General features: G+C 31.0%; 1 protein-coding gene across 3 annotated transcripts in view; it reads left to right on the forward strand.

The window, feature by feature from the left end:
- LOC111051904 overlaps nucleotides 1-21,514 on the forward strand; it is a 38,149-nt gene extending 16,635 nt beyond the window's left edge. For all 3 annotated transcript variants that reach the window (XM_022338493.2, XM_022338492.2, XM_022338491.2), the window contains exon 3: nucleotides 19,548-21,514. In XM_022338493.2, the coding sequence (XP_022194185.2) occupies nucleotides 19,548-19,985 (438 nt within the window). In that variant the 3' untranslated portion in view covers nucleotides 19,986-21,514. The remainder of the gene's footprint in view (nucleotides 1-19,547) is intronic.
- Nucleotides 21,515-21,696: the final 182 nt, after the last annotated feature.

Genomic DNA, 21,696 nt, shown 5'->3' on the forward strand with positions numbered 1-21,696 from the left:
GAGGGTAGGAACAACAAAACTTTTGTCATTGACAATGTAGCGGACCTGCAAAAACTATAAACTAATATGAACAGTTTTTAACTTATAAGTTTTAATTTGCCTCCTTTCTTATGACGAATATTCAAGATATCTTTGCATTATATGATTCTGAAAATAATACAACTGAAGTAGTTGAAGATTATTTAAATTATGTACGGTACCACAGTGTGAGGAGAAAGAGATTAACTTTTTAAATATATATTCAATGAATATCCGTAGCTTAGGTAAGAACTTTGATGAATTCATATGCACTCTTGAAAACTATAAAACTAAGCACGACATAATATTACTTACAGAGACTTGGTGTAATGTTAATATACCTTTTATGTATAATATACCGGGTTATAAAGTAGTGAATAAGAACTCTATTTTGAATAAATGTGATGGCCTATGCATATATATAAAGGACTCATTGAGTTTTGATTTATTAGATTGCAATATTAGAGAGTGTAATTCTATTAGTATTAACGTTGTAACACCTAGTGGTAAAAGTTTAAATATTATAGGGATATATAGATCTCCAAATGGAAATGTATCAAACTTTCTGGAGAGTATGGATGAATATTTGAGTAACATTCCGGAAGATGTCGATGTTTGTTTGGCAGGAGATATAAATTTAAACTTATGTTCAAATGATAAAATGACTAATGATTATTTAGATATAATGAACGGAAAGGGTTATAAACCTTATATTACCGGGCACACAAGAGTAACAGAGAATTCTAAATCATGCCTAGATCACATTTTTCTTAAAAATTCTGATAAAATTATTAAGTATAAAATAGGAAATATATTAAAAACCAACATAACGGATCACTTTTCTGTTTCACTTAATTTGGGATATATGGGTAACATAAACAGAATAAAAAGTAGAAAAGTTACTTACAAAAAATTAGATTACATCAAACTAAAAGAATGTCTGTCCCAAGAAAATTTGTTTTCCGAATTCAAAGATAATAACTGTGAGGTAAATCTGATGGTATCATCTTTTGTGGATACACTGAATAAGTTCATTGATACATCCTCTAGGGAGATAACAATATCACACAAAAACAAACCCTTGAAGCCATGGATGGTTCCAGGACTAATTAACGCGATCAATAAGAAGGATAAAATGTACAAAAAACTAGAAAAAGAGCCATTTAATAATAAATTAAAAGAAGATTTAAGATTGTATGAAAACACTTTGAATAAATTGATAATTACAACAAAAAATAGCTATTATACAAATGAAATAAATAAAAATAGTCAAAACCCCAGAACTCTCTGGAAATACATAAATGATATTATAGACGAAAGTAATCATGCTAATGAAGACATAAAATTGGAAGCATCGACATTGAACAGGTTCTTCGCGGAAGTAGGTATGAGACATGCAGAAGCTATAGATATCAGTAGGAATGAAGAGGTTCTGCAATTTAATAACTATGGTACCCTTCAAAACTCATAGTTTCTAACTCCAGTTGAAGCTTCAGAAGTAGAAGAAGTCATATCTAAATTGAAAAATAATGCTAGTCCTGGGACAGATAACATTTCAAACTTCACTTTGAAACAAATTGCTCAGTATATAGCGGCGCCTCTAGCTGATATTACTAACAAAATTTTTGTAACAGGTACTTTCCCTGATCACTTCAAAATTGCAAAGTTGAAACCAATATTCAAAGGGGGTGACAAGACTAAACCCAATAACTACAGGCCAATCAGCCTTTTAAGCAATTTATCTAAAATTGTTGAAAAACTTATTAAACTACGGTTAATCAACTTCTTAGACAAATACAATGTTATAGAGAAACAGCAATTTGGTTTTCAAAGAATTAAAAGCACAGAAGACGCATTGTGTAGTTTTGTGAATCAGATTAGTAGTAATTTAAACAACAGAAATAAAACCATGTCAATACTTTTAGACTTATCAAAAGCTTTCGATACAATACCACATGAAACCCTTTTCAAGAAATTACAAAAAATAGGAATAAGGGGAATTACTTTAGATTTATTCAAAAGCTGTTTACAGGATAGATCCCAAATATTGTACTTAAATTCACAGAAAAGCACCTTAAACCTCAATTCTTATGGCCTACCTCAGGGTACAGTCTTATCCCCTGTTTTATTCCTCATCTATGTTGATGATCTTTTGAAATTAAAATTGAAAAATGGCAGGATTGTGTCATTTGCCGACGATACAGCAATAATCTTCAATAGTGCTGATTGGCGGAGCTTGTTTAGTAATGCAGAAAGTGATCTATTGACAGTAAAAAGATGGCTTGACATAAACACCATGAGTTTAAATATAAATAAAACATAATACATAACTTTTTCACCAAATTCAACAGGAAAACCAGAAAACCATTTCAAGCTGAGACTGCATTCACTTTGCTCAAATCTTCAAATATGTAACTGCCCAGAAATAGAAAAAGTGAATAATACTAAATATCTTGGAGTAATAATTGATGAAAACTTGAAATGGCAGCCTCACATTTCTTTTCTGTGTAAAAAACTAAAATATATTTCTTATAAATTCCATAAATTAAACAAAATACTGAATTTAAATCACTTGAAAACTGTTTATCATGCCATTGTTCAATCAGTTTTACAATATGGTTTAGTAATATGGGGTGCTGCATATGATGTGCACATGGAAAATCTCTTCATCATTCAGAAAAATATAATAAATACCATCTTAAACAAACCAAGGTTATACCCAACAAATCTAATTTTCAAAGATTTTGATGTTTTTACCGTGAGACAACTCTATATCAAAGTCCTGTTAAAGTACCTAATGAAAAATAAAAGTATCTTCCCAAAGCTGAACAAGAACCTTTATCGTTTCAGACCAGCTGTAATAGAGAAATACAAAGTTTATCCTACAAAACTTTCATTGATCAGAAGGCAGCTTACTTATACGAGCAGTAAACTAATCAATGAAATACCTTTTGATTTAAATTTAAAAATTAATAAAAAAACCATGAAAGAGTGGATTAAGAGGGAGTATTTCTTTTCCTTATCAGGCATAGCATTTTAAATAGTTATTCATTTTTGTTTTTTGATCTCTGTATTTTTTCTGCTCTTTGGAATGTTTTGTTTGATTTTTGCTGATTCTATTGTAATTGTTTATTTATCAGTTGAATTTAAACCTAAATTTTTAGAATTATTTTCGAAATATTATTTATTTTTTTTTCTTTGTTATTTTGCAACTCTCACCAGCGGGCAAAGAGTTTTTTCTTTTTGCTGGTGATGCCTAGTTTTAAAAATATTTTATTCAAGAGTAAAATCATATATTATTCTTATTTTATTTAGTTTTATAATATTTTGTTTACAAAATGAAATTGTGTTATTGTTTTTATATTTTTAAAATTGGTCAAATTATGAAAATTTTGTAATATATGAATATAATTAATTTATGAATTGGCAAAAAAATAAATAAATAAATAAGGATCAAGTTATTAACATTTTGTTAATAACTTTGGTGTAAACGTAGCTTTATATAGTAAATGTATTTTTAAATTATTTTTTCTAAAAACAAAAGTCCAATACGTTGAAATATTTTGGCAACCTTCATTAAGTTAGTACAGTATAGTATTTTTCAATCAATTGTTCCATTGTCAATAAGTTTCCATGTCCTAGGACTATGCTATCAGCTAAATGCCGGATGAATACCACACCAATCTATTTCGTATGATTTTCAATGTAATTGAGTCATATCAATTCACAAAAACCATTTTCAAAACTAAGTATTGATCAAGTTTGAATGATAAAAATGTATACATGACATGAGTTTTTATGACAGTTGAAAGGCCGGTTGCACAAAAGTGGATTAAAGTTAATCTTTGGGCCTACTCATAATAATTATACCATTGTTAATAGGAGATTAACAATGCTTTACAGGCCTTTGTGCAACTAGGACTTACTGTTATACAGTAGATACCTACGCATATTGTAAAAAACAAAACACTCTTAGAATTGCCAATCAAAGATATCAGAACTTTTCTTGGCAAATCAATCAAAACTGACTTATAACAATCTACACACAAAGAAATTCAAATGAGATGAATCAAAACTAAAAGAAAAATGCAGAAAGATAGATGGAAGTTGAGAGGCAATGGACGATTGAACTGAGTTATATATTTACAAAATGAATACAAAATTATCTATTGAATCTCATATTCAATTCAAATTTTTCACAAACAAAACTCAATTAAATAATTTAGTAATAAAGCAAAGAAAAAGCTCGAATTTAATATAACATAATATGAATGTGACACAAAATTAAGTAAGTTTAAAGTAAGGAGTCTCAAAATCAGTCACAGACTCACAAATAAATTTTCAGTAATTAATGCATAAATATAAATCAGTTTTCATGTAATTATTATAAAGACTGAAACATTCATTCGATTATTTATTAATCTCAAACAATTAAATTTGTTAATTATATAATTAAATTAATAATGAAGAAAACACAAGGATTTTTTCTTTAAATTAAACAAGGACAAAGCTTAAATACAAAATAAAAATATGAATATGATACACAGTGAAGTAAGTTTGAAGTGAGGAGTCTCAAATGATTCAATTGACTTTTGTGACAAAATTCAATCTTACATCAATTTACAGGATCTAAATCTAAGATTTAGATCAATTCTTCATTTTTTTATACAGGTGAACCAGAAACATACCCATGTATTGAGTATCAAATTATTAAATTTATTTTTCCTTAAAGCAAAACTCAATGGAATAAGTTAGTAATAAAGCAGAGTGAAAGCTAAAATTTAATTACATATAAATATGATACAAAATGAAGTATAAACTTAAAGGAAGGAGCGGCTACCGAAGAACAAAAAGATACAGCAGTTTCAAATGGAATGGAATCTTCTGACATAATACAGGAGTCATCATGGATTCTGATATGATTACAATATTGGGGAAAACCGAAAACAATTTCAAACTATTGGGAATAATGAAAATTTCGACAAAGTAGTCTATCCTTTTAGAAAACTCATAACATAATCCACATATTCTTGTTTTCAATAAACATAATATACGTTCGTACATTATAATTAGTTTTTACAAAATAATATATCTTTCAATCAATATTTTAAAAAAAAACTGTAAAATACATAAAATCATAGACAACAATAACAATATATATTTTTACACATATTTATACTTGATCAACAAACCGAAATATAACACAACTCATGAAGGACAAAATATCTATAGAAAAAAAGGAAATGTCCTTCATGTACAATGGAATGATAATAACCAGTCTTATAAGCATTACTCAACACTTTACCAAATTACAAAAGCCTCATATTTTCCAAAATAAAAAAGATATTCAATATTATTACTGCTGTGCTACCAATTTTTCCTAATTTGGTTGGAATAGCATTTAACACCTATTAACCTAAGGATAGTTGTCGGCTCCAATGTAATAGATTCTTGATAAACTATGAATGGATCTATCGCCTATGAATGAGAAATCCAGTTTTCAGAGCAAATGAACTTATAATCTTCAAAAGAATTTTGGAGATATACACAAATACACAAAGAACAATATATTACAAGCCTAAGCATTTAAAGTTACTACAAGCTAAGGGTACTTATCCAGATTATAGTTGAAAAACAGTGGCTATTGGCTTGTATACACAAATAACAATATACGGACAAAATAGAACACTATAAACTGTTTAAAACTCAATTTAAAACATTAATAAATTCACTTAAACGAAAATTATTCAGAGAGCAAAAATTTACAACACACAACAGCCAGCCATGTTTTAGAGAGAAGAAAAAACAGGAAAAACTACAAGTCAGAACAGAGAGACCTCAAAAAATCATTGTCTACGTTACAGACACGTCACCAAAAAATTATAAATTACAAGTTTAGAATTCACATTTTATATTTGTTCTCAATAAAACTTTATTTTGAAACTATTATTTTAAATTTTTATATATATTCTCTATTTAAATAAACCGTTTATCTATTAATTTTGTTAACCCAGCCTCGGTGACACCATGGAACAATGCAACAATCATTTACGATAATAAATTCTCCATCAAAAAGTTTGTCCGTCTATCGATGACTCTGATATTTACTATAAAGTTTCATAGATCTCGAATTGAAGATTCAATTCCAATGTGAGAAAAAATGTAATATTACAAATACCCCCCTCTTGACATAAAAAAATTTTACTGTTTGAAAATTTAAAGAAAAAAAATTTACATTGACCCTAATGAAAATGTTGAATTGTAAATTCGAGAACAGTAACAATTTTTTTTATAAAAACATTACATGTCAACTATAATTGAAAATTATTATAAAAATTCATCAATAGCATTTGTTATTATGTTTCCAAACAATATTTCAAAGTATAGAATATCAAAATTACTTTTGAATTAGCTTTATAATTTAAAGGAAAATATCTCAACAGAAAGTTTAATATGTAAAGAATAGTTTTTTTTTTGAAATTGCAAATAAATTTAATAGATAGAAAATTAATTTTTATTGCATAAAAAAAATTTAGTATGTTGAATAAAAAATTTATTATTATTTTTATTTTTTAAATGAATTGATGAATTGTTACATTTAATTTTCACATAAAATTTCAATAAATCAAAAAATGTTCATTTCTTTCACTATTGACGCGGTTGATTTTATCAATGCACATTTTGGAAAACAGTCCGTTAAGGCACTCAGTATGATTTTCAGTTAAGTGTGACTCCAATGTGATGACGTTAGTGTTGGGCTGATACGAATACTCATAGTGTTGGGCTGATACTTGTAGTCGACTGATGCATATCAAACTCGATACAGGTGACATCTCAGTTAGCATTGCCTCATGCTTGTAGTAGACGGCTGCATTCCAAACTCGATACAGAGTCACGTAAATTTTTTATCATATTTGTAATTATACAATGTACATTTCAGGCTTGAAATGACAATGTAATTCGTTTTTTGGAAAAGAGATAGACGCTGCATACAGGATTAATTTAGGTGAGGATTAATTTAGGTAAGGTTTGGTTTTTTGATACTTTCAGTGTTCAAGGTTTAGAGTTCTGCATACAGGAATAATTTAGGAGAGGATTTTTTTTTTTTTGAATCAATTCTTTCATGATACTGTGACTGTTATTTTGAATTCAAAGTTGCAAATGTGAACATGGATGGCAATTACCTCCAGGTAATATAGTAGTATTGAAGTTTGAGATACAAAGTCAGCAATAAGCGTTGGCATTGCTATTGGCGTATGCTTTGGTGTCGGCATTGGCATCGGCGTTGATATTGGCATTGGCATTAGCATTGGCGTAAGCATTGGCATTGGCGCAGGCATCGGCGTAGATTTTGGCATTGGCATCAGCATTGGCGCAGGCATTGGCATTGGCGCAGGCATCGGCGTAGATTTTGGCATTGGCATCAGCATTGGCGCAGGCATTGGCATCGGCGTAGATATTGGCGTTGGCATCAGCATTGGCGCAGGCATTGGCGTAGCTATTGGCATTGGCGCAGGCATTGGCATCAGCATTGGTGCAGGCATTGGCATCGGCGCAGGCATCGGCGTAGATTTTGGCATTGGCATCAGCATTGGCTTAGTTATTGGTGTAGATATTGGCGTAGTTATTAGTGTAGGCCTCAGCGTAGATTTTGGAGTAGTTATTGGTGTTGATATTGGTGTTGACATTGACATAGTTATTGGCGTTGGCATCAGCATTGGCGCAGATTTGGCATCAGCATTGGCGCAGATTTGGCATCAGCATTGGCGCAGGCATTGGCATCGGCGTAGATATTGGCGTTGGCATCAGCACAGGCATAGGCGTAGATTTTGGCGTAGTTATTGGTGTTGATATTGGTGTTGACATTGGCGTAGTTATTAGTATAGGTATTAGTGTAGATATTGGCATAGTTGAGTCACACTAGTTCGAAAATCACCCAAATGTTCTTAACACTCTGCATGGCGTTCACTTGTTGCCGATTTCGAGATTCACATGATAATTATTTCAATGTTAATGTCTGTGCTGTACCTGTTATCTTAAAATGCTTATAAACTAAAAAGAAAATCTTGATTAGGCTATCAATACAATCTAATACACATGAAAATTATTTTTAAGTATATAATCAATATAAAATTGAAATTTGTTAACATCTTATTATACAGTCAGCAATACATAAATTGTGAAATATGGAGATATCAATTATAAATTTCAATATAAAAAAAAAATAATTCCATTTATTCACTGTTCAAATATTAAAATTTAATCCATTCTTCAAAATAGAAATAGAATTTCATAACACCCTGTATCATCATCAAAATTGTAAAAAAAAACATCAGATCATCACAACAAAAAATAATTTCAATACATATTTCAATAATTTCAGACAATTGATCTTCTATTCACAATCATTTCATAATATATCTGCATTTCATTATCATTTAGTATAACATTTCATTTATAGCAAGTTCATTTCACATTTATGATTTATCATTCAGGGTTTCAAAATTATTTAGTTTTAATTTTGTGTTCAAAAATTGTATAAAAAGCAAATTATTTAATATTATTAATCATCGTTTGTTGGATACTATAGTTTATTTCGACTTTTCAATGTTCTAAACACAAACTACATTTCATGACAAAACTTTACTATCAATCATTAAACAAAAAAATCATTCAAAACATCAATAATATTTTGCTTCAAAGGCAATCAATATTCATACGTAATCATCTGCATCTATGGCAATCAACATTATTAATCATTATTTTGCATCTATGGCAATCAACATAAGTAATCAACACAAAAAAATTATCTCATTACTGCCTCTCTAAGTCATAACCTCTGTTATTCCTTCTTTAGGCAATAATGGGTTTCCATCTCAAAAAACAATCACATACCAGCAAAACTCTAATCAACAAACCCCACTAAAAATTCTACATACACTCCAGCATCCATTTCAAACGATAATCAATCATATCAAAATTTATAGAACAAACAGTTTTAAAAATTTTGAAAAAGATATCAATTACAAAACATTAGAAAAATTTCAACCTTTAACTCATTTCAATTGATAATATAACACAACGTTTTTATTCAATGAAAACATTATTATTTAAGCTAACTTTCATTGATACATCACATATATATGGCTACACAATTCATTAATACTTTCAAATTTTGAAGTTTATTTATTATAACAAAAGAATTTATACATAAGAATAGATTTCAGCATGTTCTAAATTGAACCATTTATTTTTGAAAATAATTTATAATTTAAAGACTGTATAATAAGTACAAACATTTCAAGATTACAATACAAAGATGATCAAGATGAATAATGGGTAAATAAGTTCCCTAAAAAAATACAAACAAGAGGAAAAGAAAACTGGGTAAATAAATTTCCTAAAACAATACAAAGAAGAGAAAGATTAATTAGAGCCTATCCTACATATCAGTACTGAACTTTCATGAGGAAGTATATTTAATAAAATATACTACTATGGAATTTTGTAAATTCCAAGTATGACTCTAATTTGTTATAATTGTGAGCTATCACTCCCACAAAAACAACTGGTGAAGGAAAAAAAATGTTGACTATTGTGACTGGGTGGAGAGTTCCTAGATGTCTGTAAGGCAATGTGATAGCAGACTCTAGTATCGGACCACAAAAACAAAAGTATGCAAAAGTTTTTTACAAACATTTGATGTTGCAGTCTTAAGGTTTTTATATCGCAAACAAGTAGGTCAGATAATCGAGTCCAGCCATATGTGGTTCACGCCCACACCTCTAAAAGAATCACACCTACTTGTCTACCAAAAATCCAAAGTATTGGACAGCAAAAAAAAAAAAAATAAAATGCAAAATGGGTTAAAAGCCCAGAAGAAAACTATAACCTAATTACATATGGCTTATGGCACGATATGCAATGAAAGATGAGAACATGGGACAAAATTTGCTCTGAAAAACCTAATTACCTAATATGATACCTGACAAAAATAGACATGATTAAAATATGTAATACATGATGAAAAAATATACCACAAGCAAACAATTATTTACACTACAATGGATAGATTTTAGAAAAGTTAAGTTTTATCAACAATTTAAAGATTAGGAAAATAAGCTACTATTTTAACTTCTAATATTATTTCAGAAGAATACAAATTTGAATGACTATGGACAAGATTGGTTAAGATATGCATCATAGAAGAAATTTACTGAACATTACACAAAGACAGGAAAGAATCGAAATTTGAAAAGATTAAGGGCCAAGAAAAATAGGCTACAGGAAAGAAAAAAGACACAATTATGGACTCTTACCATACACTGCGTAGCGATTATGCTATTCTGAATCCCGGCATAACACAGGATCCCTAATCATTGTGTGTTGGGGAATACCCTTTCATCATGTGATTCACTGTCATCATCTTGTAAGTAAGCAACTTGAAACAACCTTTGAATACTAATACATCAATGGAGACTTTGTGCTTTGTTTTCTTCAAGAACATAATTTTATTCATGGGTTCATTTGTTTCAACAAAGCCATTTTGCTTACAAAAGTTAGTCATGTTCACTTGAGAATGCATTGCATACACCTTTTCAATTCTCAGTTGAAAGTTGAACTCATCAACTTGACTCAAAGCAAGATTCATTTTGTTTACATTGTTCCTAACCTCTACAGAAACCTGTCTCATGTAATCATTCACTTTGTTTATAGTTTTCCTAACCTTCAATGTAGCAATATTACTTTCATGATAGTTGACTTTCAGTGAAGACAACTCCCTACCTACTTCTTTACTCAATTCTACTATCTCATTAAGGTTGACTTTTTCAACAACAGTAACTAGGCCTACATTGTCAGAAACTTGAATGAGTTGATCCTGTATCTTAACACTACTATTATCCTGCTTCAATTTGTTTTCATCTTCATGATTATCACTCAATGTTTCATGTGCATTTTTCAATAGAAGGTTTATAATAATCTGCTCTAGTCTAATGCTAGCAAATTCTTGCTTCATATCATCAAACCTAGCATTTTGCTCATCAAACCTAGCATTTTGATTTTTAAACATTTGGTCTAACTTAGCATTTTGCTTATCAAATTTAGCATTTTGCTCATCAAATCTAGCATTTAGCTCATCAAACTTTTGTGTTAAGAATGCTATAAGATTCAGATCATTTTTAATGTTTGCCATTTTGTAATATGCACTGATATCTATTCATTAAAACTTGATCTCTCTTGAACCGATTTCCCACTCAGCAACAAACCATTCATAACCTATCAAGATATCTATCCTACCAATAATTTTTTATAACCAGGGATTTCATGGTGTACCATTTGGGACATATTTATTTTGTAATTCGGTCCCACCAGGGGTACCATTTGCCGTGCTACCAATTTTTCCTAATTCGGTTGGAATAGCATTTAACACCTATTAACCTAAGGATAGTTGTCGGCTCCAATGTAATAGATTCTTGATAAACTATGAATGGATCTATCGCCTATGAATGAGAAATCCAGTTTTCAGAGCAAATGAACTTATAATCTTCAAAAGAATTTTGGAGATATACACAAATACACAAAGAACAATATATTACAAGCCTAAGCATTTAAAGTTACTACGAGCTAAGGGTACTTATCCAGATTATAGTTGAAAAACAGTGGCTATTGGCTTGTATACACAAATAACAATATACGGACAAAATAGAACACTATAAACTGTTTAAAACTCAATTTAAAACATTAATAAATTCACTTAAACGAAAATTATTCAGAGAGCAAAATTTTACAACACACAACAGCCAGCCATGTTTTAGAGAGAAGAAAAAACAGGAAAAAACTACAAGTCAGAACAGAGAGACCTCAAAAAATCATTGTCTACGTTACAGACACGTCACCAAAAAATTATAAATTACAAGTTTAGAATTCACATTTTATATTTGTTCTCAATAAAACTTTATTTTGAAACTATTATTTTAAATATTTATATATATTCTCTATTTAAATAAACCATTTATCTATTAATTTTGTTAACCCAGCCTCGGTGACACCATGGAACAATGCAACAATCATTTATGATAATAAATTCTCCGTCAAAAAGTTTGTCCGTCTATCGATGACTCTGATATTTACTATAAAGTTTCATAGATCTCGAATTGAAGATTCGATTCCAATGTGAGAAAAAATGTAATATTACATTACAATAGAGTGAATAAGATAAAAAGAAAATAAACTGAAATTGACTATAACATTAAGGGAAATAAGAAAGCAGATTCTTCATGAGGTTGATTACCCCACATTTTTGGTCTCAACCCATTTCTCAATGTATTCCTCAAATTTCTCGAGAACTCACATTCCATGTCCACTTTAACTTTGTACGTGGAATGTACCATCAAGTCACCATTTAATATTATCATTGAACAAGAACAACTATAGAAATATGTTACAAACTATAAAAACAAACAAATCAAAAGCAATATACTGTGGAGATCACAGTGCTGCTGCTTCTGCGGTGGTAAGTGGAAATTAACACACCGGATAGGAAATTAAGTTCGCCGGATAAGCTAGTCGTATATAACTAGTACTTCATCTTTTTGGATGAAGTTCCATACATTACCGACTTTCTGTTAGCATTCTGATCGAAGTTGACAAATGCATAGCATCTTACTGTGAAGAAATGTTTCACAATTTTACTTTTTAAATCACAGCATTCGGGTATTACTGCAGCAATGTCTTTCACAATTCTTTTACTGATAGAATCCAATCCGTTTTTCTGTATGTGTGTTCCAAATTTACGAAATAAAACTTCACAATTGATTATCAATTTGAATAGTTCAACATTTGGCATCTTCAAATTTCCCATGCTGAGATAGTCAACATAAAATGTTCGCCAGTTATTTTCAGTATCCCCCGGATTCAGGAACGCAGCACAGTTCGCACATTTGATATTTTTCAGCAATGCAAGCGTAGTGCTCCCCCCAATATTGAACTGTTTCAATTACACCATCTGGAAGGGAGTCTTGGCAATTGATGTCTTGGATTCTTGGTTTGGCGTGCGTTTCAAAGCAGATATCTGATCTTCATTCAGGATTACCTCCATCATCGATTCTTTCTCCTTGAGCTGTGCTTTCAGTGAGGAGACTTCATTTTCGAGCTGGAGAATTTTCTTCTGTTCTTCTGTAGCCTGAGCCTGAAACATATTATTTGAACTCTATTCAAACTGAAAATATAACATACTGAGTAAAATAATAAATTAAATAAAAGTGCAAAGACTCTCTTACAGTAAGCAAATTATTTTATTGCAGTCTGATTAGAATGTAAGCAAGTATGTTTAGTGTCATAGTCTGACTGTGGGTGTGTGTGACAGAGAGAGAGATTAAATTATTTACTTGATTCGTGTATAGGTAACAAAATATACAGGTTTGAATTTTAGGTAAAATATACAGAAATATGAATTTTTGAAATATACAGTATAAATACTCAAGTATTATAGTTGTTATACTCCATATGAATACTGTACCAAATTATGTATTATCCTTGTTAATGAATTTTAATACTATAAAAAGTATCCAAGGACCCAACATTGCATTGAACAAATTATCAATTGTATCAATGAAAATAATTGCTTCTTTTTAATATAGTTCATCGGGAGTGGCCATAGTCAAGTGGATCAGATGCTGGCTTTATAATTCAGAGGCCCGGGTTCAAATCCCAGCCCCGGCAAGATATTTATCTCGGACCACTCCCATGTTTCGGATGGACACGTTAAGTCGTCGGTCCCGGCTGCCTAAAAAGCAATCGTTAGGTCATGTCAGAGACCCTGAAAACTCTGACACCAGATCTGAGCCTGCCAGGTCACTCGATATTATTATTATTATTATTATAGTTTATCTCAAATTATTCAAGATATTTCTCAAAAAGATTAATTTGATGATTGCCATATTGGAATAAACGGGATCTATCATTTTCAAGGTTAAGGCCCAATTCATACTGGTCAGGGGTGCAGCGTGGCAGAGACATCAGTTTGGTGTCTGATTGGCTGAATGTTTTTGGGATCCTATAAGCTGTGCATGCACGAGATCTCCGCCAAGCTGCATGCCCGACCTGTATGAATTGGGCCCAAGATGGCCGTTTTTGGCTTATATATTTCTCAATATTCATCCCCAAATGTCTTAAATTTGAAAAATATTTATTCAAGTGGTTATTCAATTTTTCAATGCAGTTTTTCTATTGCAGTCTCAGAGAAGCAGAATGATATAAATTATTGTGTCACATGAAGCTCAATTGTTCATTCTATAATTTTATAGAATTTGTGCCACCTTGTTCCTGTAGCTGCACAGCTATTAAAGAAATAGTTGTTTGTCAGACAATAAATTCAGTCAAATGATAGGAATTCGATTTATTGTCTCCAAACTAACCTCAGAAGATGTGCAACTCCATCCTCTAGATCAGATTTTCCAGTTTCACAGGTTCCACTAATATTCAAAGATTCAACAATTCCACTAGTTTTCATAACCTGAAAAATAAAAGGAAATAATCAATGTTCATGAATGCAAATGGAAAAGTTTGAATGCCTCATTTCAAATTAATGGATTCAGGTTCCCAGATTTTCAATAATGTTTGTGAAAAACCCCCTTCCTCTATATACTCACAATTCAAAAAACTTGCCATAAAAATAGTAACGGAATAAGTTATTCAAAAGGAGACAATGATGATACACTTTATCAATAAAAAACTTTAAACTTAAGTTGCTAGATAAATGATAAGATTCAGTAGTATCTGATGATCAGTAGACCTACTGATTTAAAGTTGAGCATTTTGGGGCAAAACTTTACTTTACCTCCCCAGTTAGTTGATGACAAATTTCTGGTTGCAATCGGTTTGGAATATTATTTTGATTATGAAACCATAAAAAAATTGTGTCACTCATCTGTAGTTAATAATTAAACCAAGTACAAAGTAGATTTATAAAAAAAATGGAGCTTCGACTTACAATAAATCAGAAACATAGGTACTCTGTATTCTATGTACACAACTTAAAATAACACCTAATAGTATGATAGTAGAAGAGAGCATGGAGAGACGAGACTCTATGCTGTGTGACACTCCTAACAAACCTAAGCTATTCGTAACACCTAACAATAGTCAGTTGGCTGCTATTATACTGATTACATTTTCTAGCATGAATGATTGAAGACAAATGAATACTGGATTTACATGGATTATACAATTAACAACGTTCACTTTGAGATATTTTATTGAGAATCAAATAATTTTTGATATGTGTAATGGCCATCAACCTCAAAGAGATTAATAGTGATTTTAAAATTTACTTGAAATAATGATAAGTCAGCTATTGCATTGCAATACAATGTTAGATTTCCATTCATAATTATGGCTTCTACTGTTGCTGTACAAGCCAATCCAGGATGCAGAGTCATATCAATTATAGGATTATTTAGTATGGATCACATTAACAGTTTCAGCATCAAGTGTTTCGGAGCTTTCATCCACCACAGTTTAAATTGAAAAATTCACACTTTCTTCTAAAACTAAGTTATTGTACTTTCACCACTTTTGTTCATTTACCAAGATAGTCTATACTCTATATGCCTATTCATATAGGCTATGTGATTAAGTGTAACTTACTTAAACTCATAAGCGTACTACTTATTAAAATTAACTACAATAACTACAATTGGTTTCAATACTAACTAACATAGACTATTATTGGGTGAAAAAATCAACTTTTTGTACTGAAGCAAAGCTTTTAGGCCATGGATGGCCCATTGCAAACATTGACTGTTGATAGACTTTTTACCACATAATGTCTGCAAGTTGTTAGTGCTAACAAATAATAATCCATAAGTTCAAAGTTTTGAAACTATAGTAGTGGAATCAATTTTTTTGATATTATAATGTGAAATTATTTTTCTCATGATAAATTGAAAAAAGCTACCATAACAAGGCATGCTTTCCAAATTATAACCTACAGGTTAGGTGCTCAGCATTTTTCAAGTTGAAAAGCTAGGTTAATGGATCGATTTCTAATTAAGATTAGATATTTTCAACTTGTTCAACTTTTAATTTATAGTTACAGAATAATATAAGTTGAAGTTATAAAATGTTTAAAACTCACCTCACATAGTCTGGAAGTTGAAGTTGGTTTCCAATTAGTATGTCTACAGTTTTGTAGCCAAATACTCAAATAGCTTTTCTATAACTATCAGACGTAAAACGAAACGTTCGAAAGCCTTTGGCATCATTATTGCAAAAATTTGGTGCGGAGCAATCCCCCATAATTGCTATTTTATTTAAATTACAGTGGCAAAACTAGCAAATTCATAGCACACTCAATGTAAACGTGTATGAAAGATGGGAGGTCTATGGAACAAAATGGCGACTGCGTGTACCCAGTCTTTATAGTGCCTTAGGATTATGTTGTCATACACTAAATTGCTATCTGGTCCTTATGACGTCATAAGGACGGTCAGTTTGCAAAACGGTCACTTTGCAAGACGGTCAGTTTGTAGGACGGTCAGTTTGCAGGACGGTCACTTTGCAGGTCGGTCAGTTTGTAACCCCCCAAGTGGTATCAGTTAGAAAGCAATAATAGAAACAGATGTTCCTTTTTTAATTTCGACCATAATTTATGATTTGGTGATTTTTTATGAAATCGTATGTAACATTAATGAAGTTTGAACATTAATTTTGAAAAATCTAGAAGGAAAATTGAAATTTGGGCTTCCAGGTGCACGAGATTGATATTTTTTAAATCTATGTTCAAAATTTGGAGATCTAAATCATTCCCGTTTTTCCGGTATGCAATCCACAAGTTGACATGCTTTGATGCGAACACATGAACAAACACAGCCCTACTCTCTCTTATTATATAGAATATCAGACACAAATTCACAGTGAAACGAGTATTTCAGGTACCTACCTATTTTGTTTGGAATTGGGAAAACAAAAGGCTGCCCGATTAAAATTGAGGAGGATCTAATTAATACTAAAATTGATTGATGTATTGAAAAAAATCAATATGATTCTGTGAGGTTTCCAAGTATTATGTCTTCTTCAGTTTTATATACTATAATAAAGGAAAGAACTGGCTTATACACGTAAGGAATAGGGAATTATGTTTGACGCATCATCACGTCTGAAATATACTCAACTGAGTAATTTGAAATTTTGCATATAGATTCTTAATTAACCGAGGATGGTTAGGCCTATATGCCTATTTTCAGTTCTTCAATATTTTACTACCGGTACGTCAAGTTTTCAATTTGTCATGCTTCCAGTTGTTGTATAGAAGCAGCTGAACATTTCTTTTAAAAGGTACATTAGATAGGTATGATTCGAATAAAAATAACTGATTTTCCGCACCAATTTCTCAAACCGTTCAAAAGTTATTCTCATTCAAAGATACTGATAAATCATCCATCTATCCATCATCTTTACTATAATAATGGAAAGAGCTGGCTCATACACGTACGTGATGTAGGAAAATTATGTTTGACACATCATATCACGTCTGAACTACTGGACTGATTGATTTGAAATTTTGCATAAAGATTCTTCATTAACCGAGGATGGTTATAGGCCTATTTTCAATTTTCGAATTTTTTATTACGTCAAGTTTTCATTTTGCAAAGAATTAAAAATGAGACCCTTTCGAAGAACGGGTTACCTACTAGTTTTTCATACAGAAGGGCCTTCAAATTATGTAACAGCAGTGGGAAAGGGGAAGTTTATTAATAATGAGTAGAATTCAAAATTCATTAGAATTTGGTGAAATTGAAAATAAAGATGTGCAACTTTGAATACAAGATTGTATGTAAAATACAAATGAAGTTTTAATAATAATATTTTATGCTTTCTCCATGTAAAACATCGAATAGAGACACAAAATATGAAATAGAGCAGGAACTACATAGAATAAAATAGAATATAATATCATAAAACCCAGAAACTTGAGTACACTATACAATAATGTACATGTACTATACATACCTACATGAGTCCAGTATAGTTGGCTGTGGAGGCTGAATATATAATGTTCTAGTTGATCGTGATTGGCTGCTGCTGGTTTGATATAATATATTGTTAGGGGTTTCTACACTAATAACACACTTGAGGCGATCTATACTGATTAGATTTATTACTTATAGCACTAATGCACACGGAGGTTAACTAGAAACAACTATAAACTGATAACTACCTAATAAATTACACTGAATTATCACAAGCTTACGTTTACTAATACATTATAAATAAATGTTCAAGAATAACTGTCACCAAGAATAATAACTGTTTAAACAACTACAAAAGTCTTTTATCACTTTATGACTGGTCTGTCACGATGTAGAAGAAGTGAACAATACGACGCTAGTCCGTCCCGAGTCCCGACTGCATCTCGCGCCATTTATATAATAAATGCAATAGAACTTTCGAGACGGTTCTGGAGATGTCGAACACGCCCGACCAATCACAGTGCAAGGAGACTTCTACACCTTTTCCAACTGTTTTTAAGAAAGTATCAATTGTAATATTGAGAATAGTCATTTTTGTATTTCAGAAAACGTCAGATGTAAATGAGAATAGTCAATTGTATTTGAGAAGTCATCATTAGGGGTACAGGGAGTACAGGGGAAATAATTTCACCATTGAAAATATTAATTTGCCCCCATGCAAAGCCTATAGTAGTACGGTAATTGGAATACTGTGTACGTAATACAGAATCTTTTCCTGCTCAAATCAAACCTGTAGGCTACAGAAGAGCCACAACATGTCATTTGGAAAATTTTCTCATTTCCAATTGATATCTTCTCATTTACATTCGATGATTTCTCAAATACAATTCACTTCTCTCAATTACATGTGATGACTTCCAAAATACAATTGACTATTCTCATTCACATCTGACATTCTCTCAATTACAAGTGACTATTCTCAAATACAATTGATACTTTCTCAAATTAACTTGATACTTTCTCAAATAAAATTGGAAAAGGTGTAGATCATGCTTGTCATTGGTCGATGGTTCCCCTCACCAAAACTGGAAACACACTAGAACGATCTAGAAGCCCCCCTGCCACCTCTGTTGTTTATCAGAAACCACTCGCCTCCTGATATTCTTCTAAAGGCCTCATCCATAACAATTTGTTCAAGTGTTAGTTGATAATTATCTATTCAGTAGGAAATTTTAACTTCAACAACAGTTTAGCCTATTATGTACTTGTTTTGTGAATCCCTGGCATTTGGTTCATCTTTAGGTTCATCATTGCACTTTATTTGAATTTCAACAAATTGACTATACTCAGTTGTAGTTACTCTTTCTTATAATTATATACCTTTTTCACTGTAATTTCTTAATTGACTTATTATTATTTTTACCGAGATCCAACATACCTGTATACCAGCTTGGTAGCCTATGTACTCATGAAAAATGTTATCATTTCTATTTACGGTGCCATATCTCAGAATATAATCTGTCCATTTTTGTTTATTTTACTGTTGCTTTTTTGAAGGACAAACGCCACAACCTCAACGAAGCCATAGACGTTTTCGAAAAATGGATAGACGACTACAAATCGCACAGTCGATCCAAAGAGAACTTCAGCTACCTGCCGCTGGAGCTGATGGAAGATTACTTGCCACTTGCCAAACACTACAAAATCTCCGACACTTTCCTCATTGCCTTCAAACAAGTCGACGGTGATATCAAGAAGTTGCGCATGAAAAAAGTACCTGAGACAGAAATCACGTGGGATATAGAACGCAACAGGAATCTGAGAAAGTTGAACGAAAATATTCGCTCGAATTATCTGCAGCTTTTCGAAACTGACGAGCCGTTGAGGGGTCTGCCTTCTAAGGAACACACTGAGATGATATTGTGGGGCTACAGCAACGATAGCACCAAAATTAAGAAGTGTATTCCACTGATAAAAGAAAAAATTGATGATTAGTTGAAGCTATTCAAACCCAGATTCGAATTTATTTATTTCATCAATCACAAAAACAATCTTAGAAGAGTCAAAGATTTGAGATATTAAACAAATTTTGTAATTATGTTTTGTTTGAAGCTCAATCAGAAATCAGATTGATGTTTTCTGTTTTCTATTCGTCACGTATCACCGTCAACTTGAAGTAATTAAACCAATTATAATTATGTTTTGTATCAAGGACAATCAAATTTATTTGTCAATTCTTGTATCACCAAAGAACCTAATGATTGATGGTTATAGTTGTGCACCATTGGGAAAGCATGTAGAGTTCCTGAATTCTTGTTCTCTTATCCTATGGTTGTACCGCCTGCTGCTTTGTGTAATACCTACAGTCAGATTTATGTTGATCTATATGTATCACCAGTCCTGTCAGTGTTGATTGGAGGAACTTGATAAGATGTTTTGTAATAATAAAAAAAATGTATGATATAATTTTTATGTATGTATCAAGGTCAATCAATGACAAACATGTTGGATGTTATTTTTATAGGTATTGAATTTTGAAAATATTTGTAGAAGAATAATTTTATTCACATCCATGCAGGCCGTGGATTGGGGGGTATTCATCCGCAGGAACCTCCCCCGTTCCACTACCCCTACCCGGAAAAGAAAAATGTTGGAGTTTTCAATTGAAAACAGTTTTTAAGAGCTTTATCTTCTATTATTCATTAGATTTTTAGATTTGTCCATTTAAATGCCAAGCCTAATACTTATTTCTGTGCCCTCAACATTTTTTTCAAACACCACATAGAAAAAAGTTGGGGGGGGGGGCGATCGCCACAATTGCCTCCCCCTCAACTGGAATCGCATCAATGTATATCACATGCAACGTTAGTAGACAGTCTACTAACTTATTTGTATCACATTATGATGTCTACTATTATTTTCATGTTGCACATCTAATGTGAAGTGGTATTATAACTATCATAAATTTATTAATATGAAAATTATGTTGTGTTTATGTTCTTTGACTCCTGAAATTTGAATAATGAATCTCATAAATCAATTTTATTTGTGTTCTATTTTCAATGTGAAATGAATAAATTTGACTGATTATGAGTGAATAATTTTAATGGATACTTTAATGAATGAATTAATGACCCATTCATTGGCACCTATAATGCATTGATTTCTCAAATTTCCTTATAATAAATACTGCGGCTACTGTTAGATTCACCATCCATTAAAATTACAATATTATAAGTTTGAAGCTTATTCATTACGCTCACTGCTAATTTTTTAAAGCATTTTTTAAATTTCATTACTATGTGAATGTTGAATTCATAATCAATCTGGCATTCAATTCAGTTTAATTTTTTCACTCGTATATTTTTCATTTAATTTTTAATTTTTCATCCAATTAAACATAAAATTCTATTCTGCTAGTTCATTGATTTATTGAATTAATACTCAAAACTATAATCGCTCTACTAAGCTTGTACATTGAGATTTTTTGTTTTTATAATGAATAAAGTATAATTATTATAATATTTTATAATGTATATTAATACAATATTTAATTGTACTGTAATTAATATTCTTAATCGATATTAATCAAATGTGTTCATATTTAATGTAAAATATTCATTACCGTACACCATAATAATGCTTCCATGACGATAAATGTGGTATGTGATATAAAAAATAGTTGAATTAATTATTACATTACAAC

The sequence above is a fragment of the Nilaparvata lugens genome, chromosome 7, assembly GCF_014356525.2.
Source record: "Nilaparvata lugens isolate BPH chromosome 7, ASM1435652v1, whole genome shotgun sequence".
Taxonomy (NCBI): domain Eukaryota; kingdom Metazoa; phylum Arthropoda; class Insecta; order Hemiptera; family Delphacidae; genus Nilaparvata; species Nilaparvata lugens.